The sequence below is a fragment of the Emydura macquarii genome, unplaced genomic scaffold (assembly GCF_026122565.2).
Source record: "Emydura macquarii macquarii isolate MOO-44397 ecotype Brisbane River unplaced genomic scaffold, CSIRO-AGI_Emac_v2 contig_1146, whole genome shotgun sequence".
In the NCBI taxonomy this organism is placed as follows: Eukaryota; Metazoa; Chordata; order Testudines; family Chelidae; genus Emydura; species Emydura macquarii.
This window is the reverse complement of record NW_027131283.1, coordinates 1,704,958-1,725,481: the sequence shown is the minus strand read 5'-3', so window position 1 is coordinate 1,725,481 and position 20,524 is coordinate 1,704,958. Positions and strand designations below refer to the sequence as shown.

The 20,524-nt window shown below is 38.0% G+C and overlaps 1 protein-coding gene across 4 annotated transcripts in view; it reads right to left on the bottom strand.

Moving 5' to 3' along the window:
• GRIK2 (glutamate ionotropic receptor kainate type subunit 2) overlaps positions 1–20,524 on the bottom strand; it is a 614,149-nt gene that overhangs the window by 39,768 nt on the left and 553,857 nt on the right. For all 4 annotated transcript variants that reach the window (XM_067546518.1, XM_067546520.1, XM_067546521.1 and 1 more), the window contains one exon: positions 5,140–5,365. In XM_067546518.1, the coding sequence (XP_067402619.1) occupies positions 5,140–5,365 (226 nt within the window). The remainder of the gene's footprint in view (positions 1–5,139; positions 5,366–20,524) is intronic.

Genomic DNA, 20,524 nt, shown 5'->3' with positions numbered 1-20,524 from the left:
AGCCAGCCAGAGACTACTGACAGTAGGAGCAGAAGCAGCCAAAACAGGGACCTTCGGAGAGTTCGAGAACTCGTCTGTCAGAGACAGGGATATGGGTGGCCATGCCTAGTGCCTGGGGCAGGGAGTCAGGCCTAGTGGTTGGGGGAGGAATTAGTAGCCAGAAATAGAAGCCCAGGATCAGAGCTGTAGTTAGTAACCAGATGCCAGACTGAAGGGTCAGAGCTGAAATCAATACCTGGTAATTGGAGCAGAGAGTCAGAGCCAGGTTACCTGGAGTGATGCAAAGTGAGACAGGAGTTGGGCTGGGAACAAGACAGGAACAGGAGTTATTCTAGCAGAGGACAAATGCTTTGAGCAGCTTCCAAACTGCTGCTGCTGCTGAGCTTAAGAGCTGGTCTACTGACTTTTCAAACCAGTGAGATTGTGTAGCCAATCAGGTACCCTCCCACAGGCCAGCTAAGCTTGCCCAGAGAGTAGCATTGTTGCCAGCCCTGATCCCTGACAATATCCCTCCCTTGAGAGCACCTCTTAAGGGCCTTGGGGCCTTGTTTGTTGGGGTACTTCTTATGAAACACTTCGATAAGTGTAGGGCATTGATGTTCCCTGCCAGTTCCCGAGACCACTCACCCAGACTGTAGCCTTCCCAGTCCACCAGGTAATGGAATCTTTCTCTAACTCACTGACAGTCAAGAATTTGGTGGATCAAGCAATCCTCCTGTCCACAGACTATTATGGGTGGCAGTAACGGGTTGGAGAAGTTTGAGTTGGAGAAGTTTTCAGTGCAAGCTTTAAAAGTGAGATGTTAAAGATTGGGTGGATCTTCAGGAATCCCCAGTATTGGTAGTCTAGTTTGGCAGATACACAGGTTGATTTAAGGTTCTGGGTAGACAGCCATACCTTATCCCCCTATGACCAGATTGGGAGCAGCCTGACTGTCTTGGTCCCCATGGTGTTTGTAGACTGCTTTTGTGGTCTGCACATATTCATTGAGCTACCAGAACACCTGGCGTAAAATTTTACACTGATCTCTCTGTCGGCCTAAAACATGCTCCACCCCCCTGCAAAATATTTGTTGGTAACTTTGTTACACTCGCACTTGATATCAGTGAAACAATGGCATTAAGGCACCACCTTTTGTGACTTTATGTTAATGTGGAGATAAAGATAGTGCAAATAGTTCACATCTTATTTATAGTGCACCCCACATCGGGGTGTTGGAACTAGGGGTGCTGGGGGTGTGGCAGCATGCGCTGGCTTGAAGTAGTAGGAATAACCAAATATATGGTTTCCACTTTCAGCACCCTCACTAAAAGTGGTTTCAGCACCCCTACCCCACGTTGTCAGTGTCAAAAGCTCCAGTTTTACGGTGTAGGTGGGAGGTTAAATCTATGGTAGTTGGTACTACAGAACTTACAGATAAGTCTGAGTGGAAGTGGGAGTGAAAATCATAGTTTTTAAAGAATGGACTATGTTGGGTCGAGGCATAGATTAGATTTTTATACGCATATTAGGCATAGCTCAGAAGGGAGAGCCAGTTGCCCTAGTGGTAACTCAGAGAGCAGCAAAGATATTGCTCCAAGATTTGATTGAGCATCTCTGTTTGCCCATTAGTCTATGGGTAATAGGCAGACATGGTGAGGGACTTGATGCCAAGGAGTCAGACATTCTCGCCAGAATCGAGAGGCGAGACATGGGCAGAAGATGGAAGAGACCTAGGGGTTTGATCTTGGGTTCCTTTGTACAGGTGCAGAAGATGCAGGACCTTGTATAAGCTTTGATGTAAGCTTGTAGGCCTGGCCACCAGAAGCACCTTGACAACAGATTCCAGGTCTTGAATTAGCCCAAATGGCCCACAAGCCACAAATCATGGCACAATTTCAATGCCTGAATCCTAGGTTGTCCCTCCAGAACAAATACAATCCTTGCAATAGAGAAGGTCATTCTGTAATCGGAATTCAGAGTCGGGTCAGGTACCTGCAACATTCAGAGTCTGGCAGATCTCGGTTGTGAATGGGGCATCAAGGAGCAGAGAATGGATGGAATATGTCAGATTGCTGTTAATTATCCTGTTGACAAAGTTGGACACCTTGAGCATGGTTGCAGAGGGCTTTTCCACTCGTACGAGATATTTATCTTTGAATGTCTAGGCATCCACCTTCCAGTTTCTCATCCCTGGTTGTTAGGTTAGCACACAGTCAAAGTGAGTGAAGAAGATGGACCAGTGAATCTGGCATTGGTTAAGGCATCTAGCAGTCTGTAGGTACTCCAGGTTCTGGTGGTCTGTCATGACTTGGACCAGGAATCACACTCCTCCTAGGAGGTGGTGCCACTCACTGAAAGGCATCTTGATAGCCAGCTCCTTGACCCAAATATTGTAATTTTTCCCACCATGGTTAGCTTCCAAGAATAAAAATCACAAAGGCAGAGTTGGTTGCTGGGGTTTGCATGTTGAAATAAAACTGCACCTATGGCAAAATCTGAGGCACCAACCTCAATTGCAAATGGTTTAGTGGGATATGGGTCAATCAGGGTGGGTGCTGGGGGAATGCTCTGTTCAGTTGATCAAAGGCCAACTGAGCCTCCCTGAACCAGGAGAATTGGGCCCCCTTTTGCAGGAGTGCTATTAGGGTGCAACCAGACTACAGAATCCTTTAATAAATTGGCTGTAAAAATTGTCAGACCCTAGGAATTGCTGCATCTTGTGTGCATCTTTGTGTGCAGCCAAGTCAGATATCACTGCCACCTTATGTAGGTCCCTGGTGAGTCCCTCGGGTGAGATAATATATCCTAAGAATTTCATTACATTCTCATTGAACTCATATTTCTTGAACTTCATGTGGAAATGCTTTTGGCAGTCTCTCTCCAAGACAGAGCAATGTGATATTTGTGGAAAACCTGACTTCCAAAGAAAATGAAGAGGTCATCCAGGTAAATAACAAATTGGTCATGAAAAGAGATTTCCATTCGTCCCTGAGACAGGGCAGAGGGTAAAAATCCCCCTTTTCTGCCTCTGTCAAGCCTGTCCCAGGGCTAAGGCAACACAGGCAACAGCTGCGGCCCCTAACTGGGCTAAGGCAGAGCCTAGCCTAATGAGGAAAGGGGAACAGCTGTTAGCCTGATTCCGGAAGATAAATGGGGCAGAGCAGGAAGCTGACAGAGAGGCATGACCAAGCAGAACAGGGAAGCACTGTGTGGTAGGCTGACTGCTGGCCAGGAGGGAGGTACAGACCGTGAGCCTCTGAGCACCTAGAGTACATTGGGCTGGAATTGAGAAGACTGTAACTGCACTGTAAATAAAGAGCATGGGTGACTGCAACTACTGGGGAGTGGTGAGTCCTTTGTAGGTTAACAGGAGTGGAACCCCGAGAGAATTTGAACCATGTCCCTCATCACTAGTTTCAAGTAACTATGCTAAAATGACCAAAATAATCTATTTGCATATTCTTTTACCCAATTTGCATACTCACTCACTGTGACTTCATCCACTATGAAGAGAGTTTTGGAATTAGGTCCTCTGTCTTACTTTTCTGAGACCAAAAGTATGTTTACACTTAGAGCTGGGAGTGTGATTCCCAGTTTGAGGAGTCATGCCCACTTGCTAAAAATAAAATATAACCAGGGCAGCATGAGCTGTGGGTGAAGCAAACAACCCCAAGTACGTGCCCATTCAAAAGGGACACACTCGAGGCACCTAGGCTCTCCCATCCCTCCTGCTCTGGTGACTACACTCTATTTTTCAAGCATTAGCTTAATAAGAGCTAGCAAAGGTATGTCTCCGCAAGCTGGGAATCACACCCCAAGCTTGAAATATAGACATATCCCAAGTGTGATCTGCTATAGGAGTCAGACAAAAAAGATGCCAGTTGGGAACAGAATGGAATTATACTGGCAAGTTTTATGGAGAAACTGTCTTCTGGATCAGTATTAGAGTCTTAGCAACTAACCGTTCTCAGCTGGGATGTACTGAACTATACTTTCTACACAGACTATTGTTGCAATCATATTCACTTATTGCAGCCACTGAAACTATAATGTTATTAATGTCTTAGTAGTTATATTAAAATTACAGAAAATTTCCATAGGTAAAACTGCCTGGTAATATTAGCTACTTCTTTGCAAGACCTTCCAATAACTTTCTCTTCTTAATCTTTCTTATTTCTAAAGTGTTGTAGACAATTTTCCCCACAAGGTGACTTACAGTATGCTTTAAAAACCAGTAAAATAAATGATATGTGTAAGTCATATTAGAAAAAAACATAGAACATGCTCACTCCAATGTCAAGATGATGAAATTCTTGATATAAAAATAAACTAAAAGTAGGACAAAGTACTGTTGTTTTAAGCAGGTCATTCCATGCTCTTAACATTCTCTTTGCCGCTGTGTGGCACTATATTTTTAGTCCATTTAAAAAAATGTCTTCTCTAAAATCTAAGGGCCACATCCTCAGCTCATGTACATCAACATAGTTTAATGAAGCTTGATCACATGCTTAGGAGCTTGCTGAATTGTGATCTAAGCCCCAACCCTGCAACCAAGTCCATGTGGGCAGATTCTTATGCTCACTCAATGGGACTCTGCTCAGAATTAAAAATTGCAATCACAGTTCCATAATTCAGAGACAGAAAGTTTTAGTTCGCTGGTTTTTGTCCAGGGGTTATGTATAACATACTATTATGACTCTTTTCCCAATAATTTTAGGGAACTCAATACATAAACTTTTCTATGTAACAGAACTTTGCATGCCCACCACATTTGCCTATGCAGTCACTCCACTACCACTACATAATTTATGATGATGCTATACCATAAATACAAAAAATACTTTGAGATCAAATTCTCGTCAAGATAAATATTTCCTTTAGTTGAATTTGCAGTCCCCATCTAGAGCATAGGCATTATACATGCAAACTTCCAGTCTTTTTTTTTTAAAAGAGTAACAAATACATCCTTTTTAAAGTTGAAGTAGATTCATAAACTGTTAATATAATATGGTATGTTGAATTAGTTGATGAGGAAAAAAAGAAAAAACTCCTTGTGGCTTATGGAGAGCAACAATATTGTATGCTAGAGCTTTTTTTGCGCTATTGATGCAGCTACAATTAATGAACACAGAACAAATGGTTGACATATAAACCTACCCATGGGAGTTCCAACGCCATAACCTTTTGAGTCTATCAGGCCTCCAATTTGTGTTAGGTTACAGTTCCGCTGTGTGACAAACTCAATGGTTGTGGACTCCATTAGAAAGGCATAATCAGAGGTGACTACACGCTGGATACCTTCTTCATTACTTTTGACAAGCACCGACTGCCTCCTGCTACTCATAAAGGCCCACATCTTGTCATAAGTGGAGATTTTTGATTTCTGAAATATAAAATATTAAAATACACTTAATAGGAACAATACATTGATGACAAAGTAGAAAAAGCCTCAGTTAACATAGGATTCCTAGAAATAATTGTATTTATTTAATACTTTATATCAATATAGGGTACAGATTTCCAAATAGCTCAGCTCCCATTTAGACACCAACATAATTATCCAGACCTTCAAAAATGCACATCATATTGTGTGCTTGGTTCTGTGAAAAATCAAGGGTGAAGTCCTAGAACCATTGAAATTAATGGAAGAAACTTCCACTGACTTCAATGGGGCCAAGATTTCACCCCAGCTGCAAGTCTCACAAATGATGCTTCTGGTTGCTTGGCATTGTAGAAAGTCTGACCCTTATTCTGATGCCTAAAGAGTGGCTGAGCTCTTTTGAAAAACTGACCAATAGCATCTGTCATCTTGAAGGATTTTAGAGCACTTTACAAATGACAATGTGAAAAAAAGACCACTGAAATGCAATCACCGCCGAGCTGGACGGTGGCAGCCTTCTGATCCACAATACAATGTAACAACAGTCTGAGAAATGGAACTGCTAGCCAAAGATATCAATACAAAATAGTAATACTGATCATATTGTTTTGCCTGGTGTCAAAGAACTAAACCTAACATGCCCCTTATTTGTTTACTGCTCCACATGCTGTGTATTCACAGGAAACAGCATGGTTCAGTGGCGCTAGGACTTTGTGTAAGGAGACAGAGTTCTATACCCAGTTCTGCTATGTGACCTTAGACAAATCACTTCCCCTTTTGACACCTCATTTCCACTTCTGCAAAATAAGAATGATAATATGTACTATCTTTTTTAAAGCACTTTGAGAACAAGGATGAAAAACCACTATATAAGTATTATAATTCCTACTTTACTGCATTGTGTTCTCCTCACCTTCATCCAGTAGTGTCCCAAACCAAGATTCATTAGATGTGCTGTAATGTTAACTCCTAGCCAGTAAGACATGAGTAGAAGTCCAGTATAGCAGACCTGTATAGTCTGATATATGTATCGTGATATATATGGTATATAGCAGACTTTTCAGGGAGTCTCTGATCTGTTAATGTTAAGCCCAAACATAACTTCATCTTCAGCTTTGGGAGAGTCACTGGGCAAAAATTGACATTGCAGACCTTTCTGAAGTTCAGCTGACTGGCAGCTGTAATTTCTGCCCCAAAGGAGAATTAGTGGTGTATGTGGGATAAAAAAAAAAAAAAAAAAAAAGAACATTTATTCTGAGTAAGGATGACTTTGTATCCCTGCTGAGATACAATGCAAGGTTTATTTCAATTTGCCTGGGGACTTCAGAACATCTATCATTCAAGTATTTGAACTAACTCTAGTAGCCAACGTTAATAAAATTGAAGTTTTACTTCCATCTGCAAAAACTCACTGATACTGTGCCAAAACATGATATGGTATTGATTGCAGAGGATTGCAGTGTGAAAGTGGAGAAAAAGTTTGATCCGAATATCATTGCGAGACATGGGATAGAGAAGAAGAAACAAATGGTATCCTATTCTTTGATTTCTGGTATGAGAATCAAATTATTCTTACAAACACTTCATATCAATATTACAGTGTAAGATAATACATTTCAGTCTTTTACATCAGACTGATTCAAACTTATTATATCATACAGAAAAGAAGGAAAACCAATGTTTTCCAATTACTGCAAAACACTGCCAAGTGCCTATATCAACTTAAATCATTATTTAATTCTTTCATCAGTCAAGCTTTACCCTGAATGTATAAAACAATAATTTTTGCCACTATGGAATAAACTGAACTACACAGAAAACTGGTACAGAGAACAACTTTGGCAAACTGTTAGACATATTAGTGTTGTGTATGCAGGGCAAAAAGAAGCCAAATGAACTGTAGGAGAGCATAAAGTGAAAGGCAATCTCTAGGATGAAAACATGTAATATATGGAAACTGTTGCTCTCTCTTCTGAAGCATTACAGCATGTGGAAAAATACAAGAGATTCAGTGGTGAAGAGAATACAAAGATAAACTTCTACACTAAGATGGATGAGATGACTGATTTAATCGGCTGGGAAGAAATCGCAGCCACATTTGAAAAGGAACTAACACCTATAAAATCATGAACAAAATTAAAGAGGGGCCAAGCTTCTGGCTTTGATGGTGTAACACACTGCTGAGAATATCCAGAAGCTGTGAGCCATTGTGTTACATTTCTGCCCCAGCCAGAGTGAGTTTTGCTGGCAATTAGACTGTATGTCAGCTGTCTGTCACACCAGTCTGGCTTCCTCAACAGCAAACTGCTCAGGCAAACTCCAATTCCCGGCCCAAACCTCACGAGGAGGTGATAACCAATGAACTCCAGACCCCGAGCTCCTCAGAGATATTATGCCCCTACCACTGTGCATTCAAAGAACATACCAAGTTGGCTGCTTTGTTAAAGAGTCAGTACACCATAGCTAATTAATTTAATTTGGATGACTATGCTCTTCCCTTCAAACATAGCACTGAATTAGTTTATAGTAAAAGTAAAACAAGTTTATTTAAAAAAAAAAAAAGCATGGATTAGGTGATATGAAGTAACAGAGATAAAAATAGAGATGGTTACAAGAAATAAAAATTAAAACACATTTTGAAGTCTAAAACTTAATCTAGTATGATACAATTTTGTTTAAGATAGATTCTTTACCCAGTTTTCTTTCTAGCTTTTTACTGGCCAGCCCGGCTAAGACCCACTACAAAGGTCAAATTGCTTGGTTTCATTGTCTCCTAAGGTGAATGACCAAGGAAGAGTCTCTCTCGGTTCCTTATATCCCCAAAGGGACTGATATTGTCTTACGAATTAAAAAGATGTCCTGGGGATTCAATCTCCTGTGTCTTTCTGGGGTGCAGGAGCCATTATAATTCTCTGTCTCTTTAGTTCAGGATAACCCTCACTGGATTAACTAGATGGCTTTGTTTACTGCTAATATGTAAATTGGAGTAAACCCACATTCCTTTGTCTAAGACAAAGCTTTACCTTTGCCACATTCCTTTCTCTAGGACAAAGCTTCACTTTTACCTAGGCTAGGATATCTGGTCTTAAACATGTCCTAGTAACATCATACACAGGGAACTGATAACTTCACATACAATGTTAACACATGCATTTTACAATGCTATTAATAACCTATGTATTATTAGCTTTCAAATGATACCTCACCAGGCATATTTTGAACAAATATTGTAGTAGTGTGTAGGGTGTGAATACAGGGATGCTTAGGGTCACAGATGGCATGCTTGCTGGAATCATTAAAACCATTTTATGCATGATTTGTGAGGTTACGTGGAAGATGGAGCAAGGTATAGGTAATTAGTGAAAGGCACAATCCATCGATCTACCAAAATATGTATATATAGGTAGTGTGAATTACAGAATGATGTCACTTCATTTCTCATGTAAGCAAAACAAATAAAAAATAAAAAATCCTACGGTTTTTATTCATCCTAGAAAAGGTAAAGATCAGAGCTGAAGTGATGCCAAGAAAAACAGACTGCCTACAAATGAACATGATCAGACATTTATTATATTTTAATATTGGAATGTAGATACTTGAGATGTGTTTTATCCACAACAAGGAACCCTTTGACACAGACAAAACACCTTTTGATTCAAACAAATCATAAATGGATTTTTCTCTGTATTTAGAGAACTACTGTACAGTCTGTACTACGACTAGCATCCAAAAGCCAGAACCATCAAAGTCATCCCAGGCTGGTTTGACATTGACCTAAAGAAAATGACACTGCCTATTGTTTCTGGTGGTTATGATTGTGACATTCATATTGATGGAAGCAGATTCTACAATTTATATTATGCTTCCATTTTTACTTATTTGTGAGCAGATCTGATTAATTGACTTACAGGCTCCATTGGTGAAGTGTATTATTTTATTTTTGGTTAGCACACCATGTCTGACCTAACTGAAAATCACTGTCTCCACTGGAATTGATGTCTAGATGGAATAAAATTATGGTGACAAGATTTATTACGCTTGTGCTCCCATAGTAATGCAGAAAATAATGCAGTGATTAACAAAGCCAGCTGCCTACACTTTGTGAAATTTGCATTACACTGGAATACAAAAGAGAAGATGGCAATGGAAACATTGCAACCCATCCTAACTATCAGAAAAATTGGAAATGAAATTAAGAAAATCAAGAATTTCAGCTTCCTGGTGCATGAAGATGGCAGCTATCACAATGACATCCAGAGGCATCTGCCAGTGGTGTATTCAGTACTTGTAAATTAAAGATCATTTGAAGATAACAGTGTGTGTCAGAGATCATGAACGTGAGACTGGTGAAGCCTGAGTTAGCCTAATGCTATGTACATCTGTGAAGGCTGGAAATGGGAGGCAGTGTCTTTACTAATGCAATGTTTCTGCTATATGCTGAAGTGTTGGACAGAAAAGATAAATATCTCAGCACTGCAGCAGTGTGGAATGAAACAGGTGGGAAGGGGGAACTAATGGGAGGCTGTATGATGGCAAGGGAGAATACCAAAATAAATAAAGATCAAATGGAAGTCACAGGCTATGGTATGTACACAACATCAGTGTGTTAGTGAGGGCAAGAGTGGATGAGTATACAGCAAAAGTGTGCAGTGAAAGAACTGATGTATTGTTCCTCTTTTGTAATTATAACAATAGGTGCAAAGTGTTCTTTAATTATATCAAAATTTTGTTTTTAACATCTACAAACTTTTAAATGTAATGGGCAACATCCTAGCCTCAGCTACACCTATAAAACCTTCCCTAATTCTTGAAAGCTGGGTGGGCAGATCAGGGACATTGTGTACATCCTCATTTTCTCTCTTTTAAAAAAAGAAACAAAACAAAAAACAAGGGCCTAATTCTTTTACACTGAGGACTTTTACATTGTGAAGGGGCCTTAATGTAAATGAGAATTAGGCACCAAGAGTTATATTTAAACACAAAAAGAGAAGCCTATAGGCTCAAGAGATTGCATCACTGGGAAGAGAAGCGATGTGGTAGTTATTCTCCTGTGTTCTGCATTTGTCACTGCTCTCAAAGGACCATTGTTCTTGTTTTGCTGAGTACAGCATTCTGACTGTTCAAAAGTCACTCTTTATCATGCCCCAGATTCATAGATTCATTTCACAGCCAGAAATGGCCAATAAAATCCATCTAATCTGACCTCTTGCATAACACAGGCCAGAGAACCTCATCCTGTAATTCCTGCATCAAGCCCATAAGTTCTGTGTGAGCTAGGAAGAGAAGAATGGTAAACTCAAAAATGCCCATTTCTATCCAGGAAGTTCACTTCACCTGTAATTAACAGTTAAGCATAGTAAGAACTGTTTCCCGTGGCCTTTCAGTTTACCATACTGTGCAAGATGGAGATAGCTTTCTCTTAAAGAAAACAAAATAATATCTGCTGCTGCCCCCTTTGAAAAATAGCCTGTAGACTCGTGCAGTTTATATGCTGAGCTGATGGACAACTCTTTATTAGCATAGAAAAAGGGTTTTTTCTTAAGTCATTTTCACACTTCAGTTCTCTGAATCAATTCCTTAACTCCCATATACAGGCATATAAATAAAAGAAATGGCATCATACAGTTATTTAAGAATGTCATAAGATTATGAAGCAATCTTGGAATCTGGAGGGCAATAACTTCAATTGTTAATAAATTAGGCCCTTGAAAGAATCTGGAACTACAAACTGGAAGCCCAGCTAAGCTGCCCACACTAAACACTGAGTTTACTGATTCCTTAAGAAACTGTCAGTTAGGTGCTTTTTGATTTTTTTTTTTTTTTTTTTTTTTTTTTGACAGGGTAAAAATAAATCCAAGAGTCTATACATACTCACATTGCATTTCTATTATTAATATAGTAAAATAAAGTTTACAATGGTCCCCTTCTCTGCAAAAACCTTTCTAACCACAGGAAAGGATAGCAGTCAAAGCAAAGCAAAGATATTTAAGGCTGGACTTATGGTTTAGCGATAAACCCATGTATCCACTGTATAAAATCTTTATAAAATGTTAAACAGAGTTAAGGCTGAGAGAACACAACAATAAACTGGGGTAACATATGTTACAAGGATGATATAATTATTCCAGATAAAACATTATAAATCCAGGAAATTCAGAGTTAAGGTTAAATTTAAAAGAAATCTGAACATGTTCAGGTAAGGAAATGCACAGTTAGGGCACTCAAACCTGTACACACAAACCTGTATACTCTGACTGATATCACTCCCTGTCATGCTGACCATATCTCGCTGATTCTTGGTACTCCCCCATTAGTATGCCTGTATCCATCTGTGGTCTCTAGGTTATAACCTCTTTGGGACAGGGACTCTCTTTCTGTTCTGTGTTTGTAAAGCATCTATCATAATGGAGACCTGGTTCTTAGGATTACTAGGAGCTATAATAATACAAATAAGAAATAATAACTATTTGATTATGATTAAGGCATTTTAGTGATTATAGCCAAAGATTAAATTAAACTAATTCTGAAGACAAAAAAAGAAAATCATGTGATGTCTTTCCCTCTTATGTTGTCACTACAGGGCAGAGTTCCAGGTGCTTAATTTCTTAAAGAACACATTTTTAATTATTTCAACACCCAAATTTAATTAACAGAATTACTTGTAAAATCTCAGATAATTAATTCTCTACTCCAAAAGTAAGTGCTGTAATTCTGGGGAGGATATGCCGTATTTTTCATGCATAGCACATTGCTTGAATGACCATTTTCAGTGCAAATTTCAACCTGATATGATATAGTAATCATTCCAAACACTGAACTCACACATGTGTAAAATGCACAGCTTTGAACCTTTACAATAGACTACTGCAGTACTTTTTGCAAGGTATATGTGGTAATCTCTGATATTTTATACACTAAGTAGTATACACTCTTCTACTAATGCAAGATGACAGGCCAGAACTAAATTAGCTTAATTACAGTTTATCACTAAACAGATCAAGTATGTCAACATAAATTAACTTCAGGCTGTTTGGAGGTTTTCTGAAAAGTTTATCAAGAGTTATAAAAACTTTTAAAGTAATCCTTCTTTTTAGCCCTGCATTTGATTTTCATGCCACCTAGAACACACACTGGTTTTTCTTCAAGCCTCAAAGAAAAAGAATCAAAGATGAAAGACACACATACATTTTATCAGACCGGTCTCCTCAATTCCATGACCTCTGGTTTTTTTGGGTTTTTTTTTTTAATCAGAACTGCTGAGGCCTGTAAACCCTTAAGTGAACTAGCCAATTTAGTTTTTGTTGTGTCAGCACAAAACCGATAAAACCAGTGCATACAGCACTCTCTCCTTTGTAATGGCAGTTTTCATGGTCCATAGAGCACAAATGAAGAAAGGTAGGAAAGGTGTTCCTGCCAAGAATGGAGTTACAAGGAATGAAAAATGAAGTGCTGGGAAAAATAAATTTTACTTTGCTGCCAACTGTGCTTGCTTTTTGTTTCAGAACACTAAAGATAGTGAAAACTTAAAAAAAAAAAAAAAAAAAAATAGAGGTAAAGCTAATAAATTAATAGTTAATGCTGGATTCATGCAATGTTTTCCTAAGAATTTTGTAAATAAGAATTTTGTAGCACCAAAATTACTATTGGATTGGAGAAAATGTTCATCTCTTGTATATCAGAGAATGATTGCTGGACTATCACTAGATGTACAATTATCCTTCCTGTAGAATAGCATGAAGGAAGATAGGTTAAAGATGATGCTTTTCACACTGCCCTAGGTCTTTGGTTTTATTAATAGACACAACACATTAGACAAATACAATTTCATTTGATTTTAAAGAGTACCATACTCAAATTGCTTTAGAAAGGCAAATGAATTTTTCACCACTGCTCATCTGCCTGCTGCCAAATACAAATTAGTATTTAGGACTCTGCATGAGAATGCATGGCCTCCATTATATCTGAACACAGTCTCACCTTCTACAAGCAGTGAGACAATAGTGTCATCAATATTTGTGTCACTCTTGAAAAAGGAAGCTGAGAATTTAGTCCACAACTACTGACTTAAAGAAAAGTTTCTTTACAGCTGACAGACTGAGACCTTATCAGGACAACCTATGTTTCATTATAGCAACACTCACACAACTGCTATATTGGTGTAGAAACTTTTGCAAGATTTCATGATCAAGTTTATTACATACTATGCTAGAAAGACTTAGCTCCTGTTGTGATTTAAAACTGACTGAACAAGCAGTGTTAGGATTCAAACTTACAGCATCTGCTAGCAGCCCTGCTCAAGAGCACAGTATACAATTTAAAACAAAAACAATAGTCTTTATTTTCAAACCTGCTGCCCAGTGTCTTCATGAATAAATATTGTGCCTTTATCCCCACAGTGCTTGGAAAAGGTAGCTGAAATTCCACTGACAGTTTATCCACTCTGTACCTGGCTAGAATAAGAATCAGCACTAATTGATGTCCACACTTAATCCCCATCAAAACAAATCTAATACCACCAAGACAGGATTTTCTATATAGTTTCTTCAAGTCAGCTCCATCTTGTCAGCCCTATTGCTAAAACTATCAAAAAATAATTGTGCAGCTAAAAATCTATAATAATGTTCTGTATTTCCTCACAAATGAGCTTGTGTAAAAATATTTACTAGTATCTAATTTGAGAGAAGCCTAGATCAGGGGTCTTTTGTAGTGAGGGGATTTGGACTGAGCATTGCCTTTTTACTGCAGTAAATAAATTACCGACAATGCTGGAACATATGTGCTGGGTGAGAACAGCTGAGTCTCTATGTGTAATCATCTGACCTTGGTCATAGAAATTTGCAGTTATTTCAGAAAAACAGGACTGATGGCATATGTAGTTCATATCAAAGGTGTAGAGGACTTTAATATAGTGATCTGAAAAGCAGTTTGTTGTTAGCAAGCCTGTCAGTCTTTGGAATAATTCTGGCAGTTTTATCTTGAAGCTTCTTTAGTCTCCTAAAACATACTTGAGGTGATGGACAATGCAACATTTAAAGAGCTGCTTTCTTCCAACCAACTGAGAAGTTAAAAATGAATTTTAAAGGTCTAGGTTGACAGACTTCAGGAAAGGACACAGCAGGTTTTAAAACCAGCTGATTGTGGAGGAATACACCAATAAGCAAAGTGGCCTGTCTGCTTTACCCCACCACACAGCTGGGTGTGTTCACCTTGCATTCTTGTAGTCACTGTGCCTGACTTTGCACAATGTTTTTGGGGGCTCTTGCCAGGATATAGCCTCCATCCCCTGAGTGACAATGGCAGAGGTTTGAGGTCATAATCAGAGCTGTCCAAAATTCAGGGATTTTGATTCACATGGGATTTGTTTTGTTCCAGTTTGCAAGGATAATGACTGCTATGCTGACACGTACATAATAATGGATTTGGTTATACATTCGTGATCCAAAAAAGCAGTGCTAATATGAGCTCATGTCAAGACTGGCTGTGGTCACAGACACTAAGTGCAGATTAAAAATGTCAGCAGCAAAAGTAAGTTGTGAGATGTGGAATGGGCAGGGTATGTCAAAATGTGTGCACCATGCATTATATTTCCTGATTCTAGAATGATGCTTCCACCACAGCTACAGGTTGCCCTGCTGATTTCGGAACATTAGAATATAGACTTAAAATTAATCATTAACATCGAAGAGCTAAGTAAAATAATATTAAAACTGAGACACACTGACCAAAACAAGGAGATTTAGTTTCTCACTGTTGCTGCATTACCATCACTTGTGACAAACACATATGCTACATTAGAGTTTACAGTCAGACTCCAGTACCAAGCACAAGTGAGTTAAGAAAGCATCCAAGCCTTTACACAGTATACTGCTAAGAGAACTAATAGTAAATCAAATTCCATAAGGCACAAGAGCAGCGTTGTCAGAGGTAAAGTGTCAAACTGACTCAAAACAAAATGTTTTGATTCAGTTCAACAAACTGAAATGTTTAGATTCATGTCCAGCCAACCCAAAATGAATATTTGAGTTTGATTTTACCCACAGAACACTGAAAATTTTTGACAAAAGTCAAAATGGAAAATTTTAATTTAGCAGAAACTACATTTTCCATAAAATATTTTTACTATTCTTGATGAGGGACTTTATAGGTTTTAAATACACTATTTTACATCAATACATTTCTTTTATATTTGATAAAATGAATTAAATCTCAGGCTCCATGACACAATATGAATACTTAGGGTCACAAGGGAATTTTATTCCAAAATGAAGTATTGGATAAGGGGCTTGGAATATTGTTTCTTCCTCTCCCTCCCCCAATCTTCCTCCGAAGGACCTTACAAGTGTCAGAATTGGGATATCTGACTTGTTGGACCAATGGTGCGTTCCAATATGGCAAATTATATGTTTCATAAGTATGTCATATACTGATATGTGGTATGCCAGAACACTGACTGTATTGATGATTCTATAGTATTTTCAGATGTGCAAGGACAATAGACATTTCTTGCAGGGAACTGCTATGATGTTGTTTCTGTTGTTAAGCTGTCAGTCAGGGTGTGTCAACTGGATGTCAAAAAGTCATTTTGCTATTGATTTGGCATCACGCTGATAGCAAACAAAGCTTCTGACTGACAATGTGAGTGGCTGGCAAGTTAAATTTAAATTGATACATTTGTTAGCCTAACTGCCAAAACAATTCAAGATCTTCTGGGTGTTACTGACTCATTCTTCGGAGCAGATTTCAAATGATAATGATTTAACGTTGGGTTTTTTTCCACCAAACTGATTCTGTTCCTCATTTTATTTTTTAATTATTCTATATGTGAAAATTAGATGAATAATTCCTCAAGGTACATATGTCCTTATACAGTAATTGCTTGGTGAATAATTGCTTTAAAATGATTTTATTGCATAATAACTAAATGTGTCACAAACAATTGAAATAAAAGTAAATGCCATCCTTACCCACCATAAAACATTACAAACTGTATTGCTCAAAGTAATCTTTTAGGACTACAGCTTGTAACAAAAAGCATTTGAAGGCACAGGAAACCTAACAGTTTCTTCTACAAATTGCACTTTGCTACTAATGTTTTTTTAGTTTCCATGTATTATGACAAAATAAATAACATAGATATGTTAATAACTCTGTAATTCCATCTTGAGCGCTGAACGATGTAAAACTCACAAACCATTATTCTGGTTTATATTGTCACCTACAACCAACCAGCCGTGCTACTTGTAAACTCAAGTACAGAATTGGCTTTTGAAAGCAGAATATTGTGTTTGTGAAAAGTGCTGGAGGGCAGTATTGAAATGCAAAGTTCTCTATGCCTCTAAAGAAGAGGAATTGTATAGACACTGACAATACAAACACTCTTCACTGTCATGGGTGATACTGAAGCCATTTTCTGAATGGACCACTTTTAGATGGAAGGGGGAAATTCCATCTCCATATTGAGTATCTGTACTCTGCTCAGGGTGCTAAAAATGGCACTAATTCAGTAATGTATTTTTCTGATGTGGACACAGGTTAAAAAAGTAACTCTACTGAGACACACCACTAACTCATTTCACAACAGCCATTGAACAGTTGCTAGATGTTTGTTATTGTCTGTCACCAATGATGTGGATCGAATTTCTTTAAATCACTAATTCTAAGGTTCCTGGCTCTATAAACCCATTTACAATCATTTAATATATCATTTTAAAATTAGCAAAAGTCTTCACATTCTACAGAAATCATCACTCAAGCTTCACTTTGTGCTTTATATGTCATTGCCACTTTTGGATAAATAATAATTGATGGCATATCTGTTTTCCTTATTCAGATGGTTAAAAGAAAACATGAAAAATAACTAGTGAACCTAACATAACCATAATTTCTAAAATATTACTTCAAAATACCAAAAGTTAATATTTACTGTGCAAGCTCACAGATGCCATGGAAAATATAAGTCTTATGCCTTCTATAGCCTTATAGGAAATTTACCAAAATAATTGCTTCACCTTCTCATTTTTTCAGTATTTTTCAGATATTCACTTTTCAAACTACCACCACTATTTCAGATCTCAAAATACCAAATGTAATTTGCCTAACAGTCAGAAAATTTTAATTTGTAAGAATCAAAGGAAATATTTTCGAACCTGGTGCTCTCAAGTTAGATACCTAAATCCATACTTAAGTACTCAAATAAAAGTGGCCTGTTTTTCAGAAGTTCTGAGCATGGAAGTCAATGGGACATGCAGAAGCCACTGAAAAGCTGTTTATTATTTAGGTGTCTAATTATCGATTTACATGCCAAGCTTTAGGTACCCAAGTTTGAACCTTTGGTGTAGGATTTGTTTTGTTTTGTTTTTAAGATAGAGGAGAACAAAGACTGAACCTTCAAGATCTCATTTTATAAATAGCCTAACAAAGAAGCAACTAAATAAACATCTCCTAAATGTTATAAAAGAACTGTTCTGGACTTAGACCTTACATGGAAAGGGTACACCTCTCTCCCACATCCTTAGTGGTAAAGCCTTATGCAGAGAAATCATTTAGTTTCTCTGCAATGGCTTTATCCTCAACATATTCTCCACTATTTCAGATAACCCCTTAAGTGATAATAGTTTGGCTATAAAATCTCTCGGATTTGCCATTTCATTTTTTATTTGATTTCTCCCTCCATTTTTGTTTAGAGTTATACTGGTCAAAAAAACCCAAACAAACAAATAAAACAACCCCCCCTCCCCATCACTGAATAAATTTTTATCATGTTTTCATTAAAAATCAAAGTTCATAACATTTCAAGCAGCTGTTTAGGGATATGTACGTCTGCCTCCCTGATTCTGGTGCAATATGTTTAAGTAGTCTCCTTTCTGAGTCTAAGGATTTAAATTTCTTCATTTTTTACTTTAGGACCCTCATTGTTTTGAAATTCTCCTTTCTGAACTTTACTGAGATAAGAGCTAGTGCGTGTTAGGAGTCCTCCTTCTTGAGGATATTCAGCTTACTTATATTGTGGTCACTGCTGCCTACCTATTGACTCAACTTTTTCTACTTCTTGAGCCAAGTGCTGTGAATTAATCAGTACTAAGGTGACAATGCAGTTCCCTGGCTGAATAGCTCAGCTGAGCACTGGAGAGATCAGCATGAGTAATGTGAAGACATCTTCCTTCTCTTGTGTGCTCTAGAACCAGCCAGTCCAAGAAGCAACTGCTTCTCTAAAAAAATGCTGAAGAAATTGCTTCTCTAAAGCGTTGTGACATTTGTCCCTATAAAATGGGGATAATGATACTGACCTGTTTTGTAAAGTGCTCTGACATCTAATGATGAAAAAGAGCTATATTAAAGGTTGCCATTATTAATTATATTAATTATTATTTTATTTGACCTGAAGCACCCACTATTACGGTTTCATTTTAATAGTTAGTTACCTCTTTGAACTACCTCAGCATTGTGCATTCAATATACTTTTCCTGATCAGGAGGCTAGGAATTTACCACTGCTAATTTGTATTCTTATTATTTGGTTCTACCATCTGTCTATCGGATTAGATTCTATGGATTCTTCTAGGCTTCATGTTATTTTATACCCAAATCTATCCTCCTTGTATAGTTTATACGCAGGTATTATCTTGTCATTCCCCCATTAATTTTAAACCTCAAAATAGTTCAGTCTGAAAAAGCAGTTAAAATACCAAACAAACTGTAACAATATTAAATGTCATATTGACAAGAACCACAACTTCTCTTATTCACATTATATTACCGTTCTTCATTGGCTTACCCATTAAAGTAACCTGAAAAGATAAAGAATAACATTCTAATAACTTTATTAATTTGCTCTGCATGCTATTGGCAACCGATTTAGAGAGAGGGGCCCGTTAATCATGCTTTGTTGCTTATGCCTCATACAACCTCCAGCCCCCTAGCTCCGAATGTCAGGCTTCAGCATACATAATGCCAGAAGTCCCAGCTACCACACCATTCTGCTGGAGCATGAAGTCAATCCCACACGGAGTCAGATAGTTCCCTTTAAAATTTAGGGCAAATCCTATTCTTGGGTGAGGAGAGCCCCCGGACATAATAAACAGCTTGCTACTGTTGTACAAGGTGGGGGGAGGCAGCACTGGATGAAGTCATAGGTGTGTGCACCCTGTGTGGCCCAGAGCCCAGCTGTGTAGCAATTTCCTGCATGGCAATACAGACTTGGACTTTGTTCACACTGGGAAAGTGAGCTGTGTTAGAAAATGTATTAACTAACAATGATGACCAGCTAATACATTTTAAAGCATGAGTCTCTGCATTTACCCTAGGGGTTTAACAATGATTTTATTAAAACGTTCATGTTTTCCGACACAACACATTTCCTCAGTGTAGACAAAGCCCCAAAGGTGGGTCAGGATAATAGGATCTAACACTGAATTGGTTCCTCAGGTCTTTCCTTCTCCTTTACAAAGGAAATATTCCTTTGCCATCAGTGGCTTTAAAAGAACCATTTCTTCACATTTCCTTATGCTGATTTCTCCAGTACTCAGCTGAGCTATTGACAAACTGCATTTGTCCTACAATGAAAGTTATTTCAAAGAGTCTTTATATTACTATTATTAATAACGTAGTCTTTGGACTACAATAAGATTCTGTGACTGCAAGACAAGATAGACAGGTGTCATTGCATTTGGACTGTATTTTTAGACTACATAAACATCAACACTGATAGCCAGACTAGAGCATATCAATGGCTCACCTCAAATGCAATTTGTAATGGTGTGGTACACTCCTCCCACCCAGTTTTATATCTCTCCCCCATTCTCTGCTGTCTGTAGATAAGATAGATTGCTAAAATCCTGAGATGACAAGTCAGACCCTAACATAGGATATACTTACAAAACCCAGTCATTTCAAACTCCTCCTTTATGCTACAGAAAAGTTTCTTATACCAGCCTAAGGAAACTCAGTTTCTCTGTTTGAAAACAAGTTTTCATAATTCTGTCTGATCTTTCTCTAGAATTTTCCATCTCGCTTCCAATTGATTAGTGAAAAAATGAGTGAAAAAAGAATCTCGATATTTCAGTCCTGAGTGCTTGTCTTAAAAAACTCTGCTGAGAATTCATTAAAGCATGCCCACTGTGCCTCAGCAATCTGAATCTGATTTTGTGACCTTTATGTCTTGCTT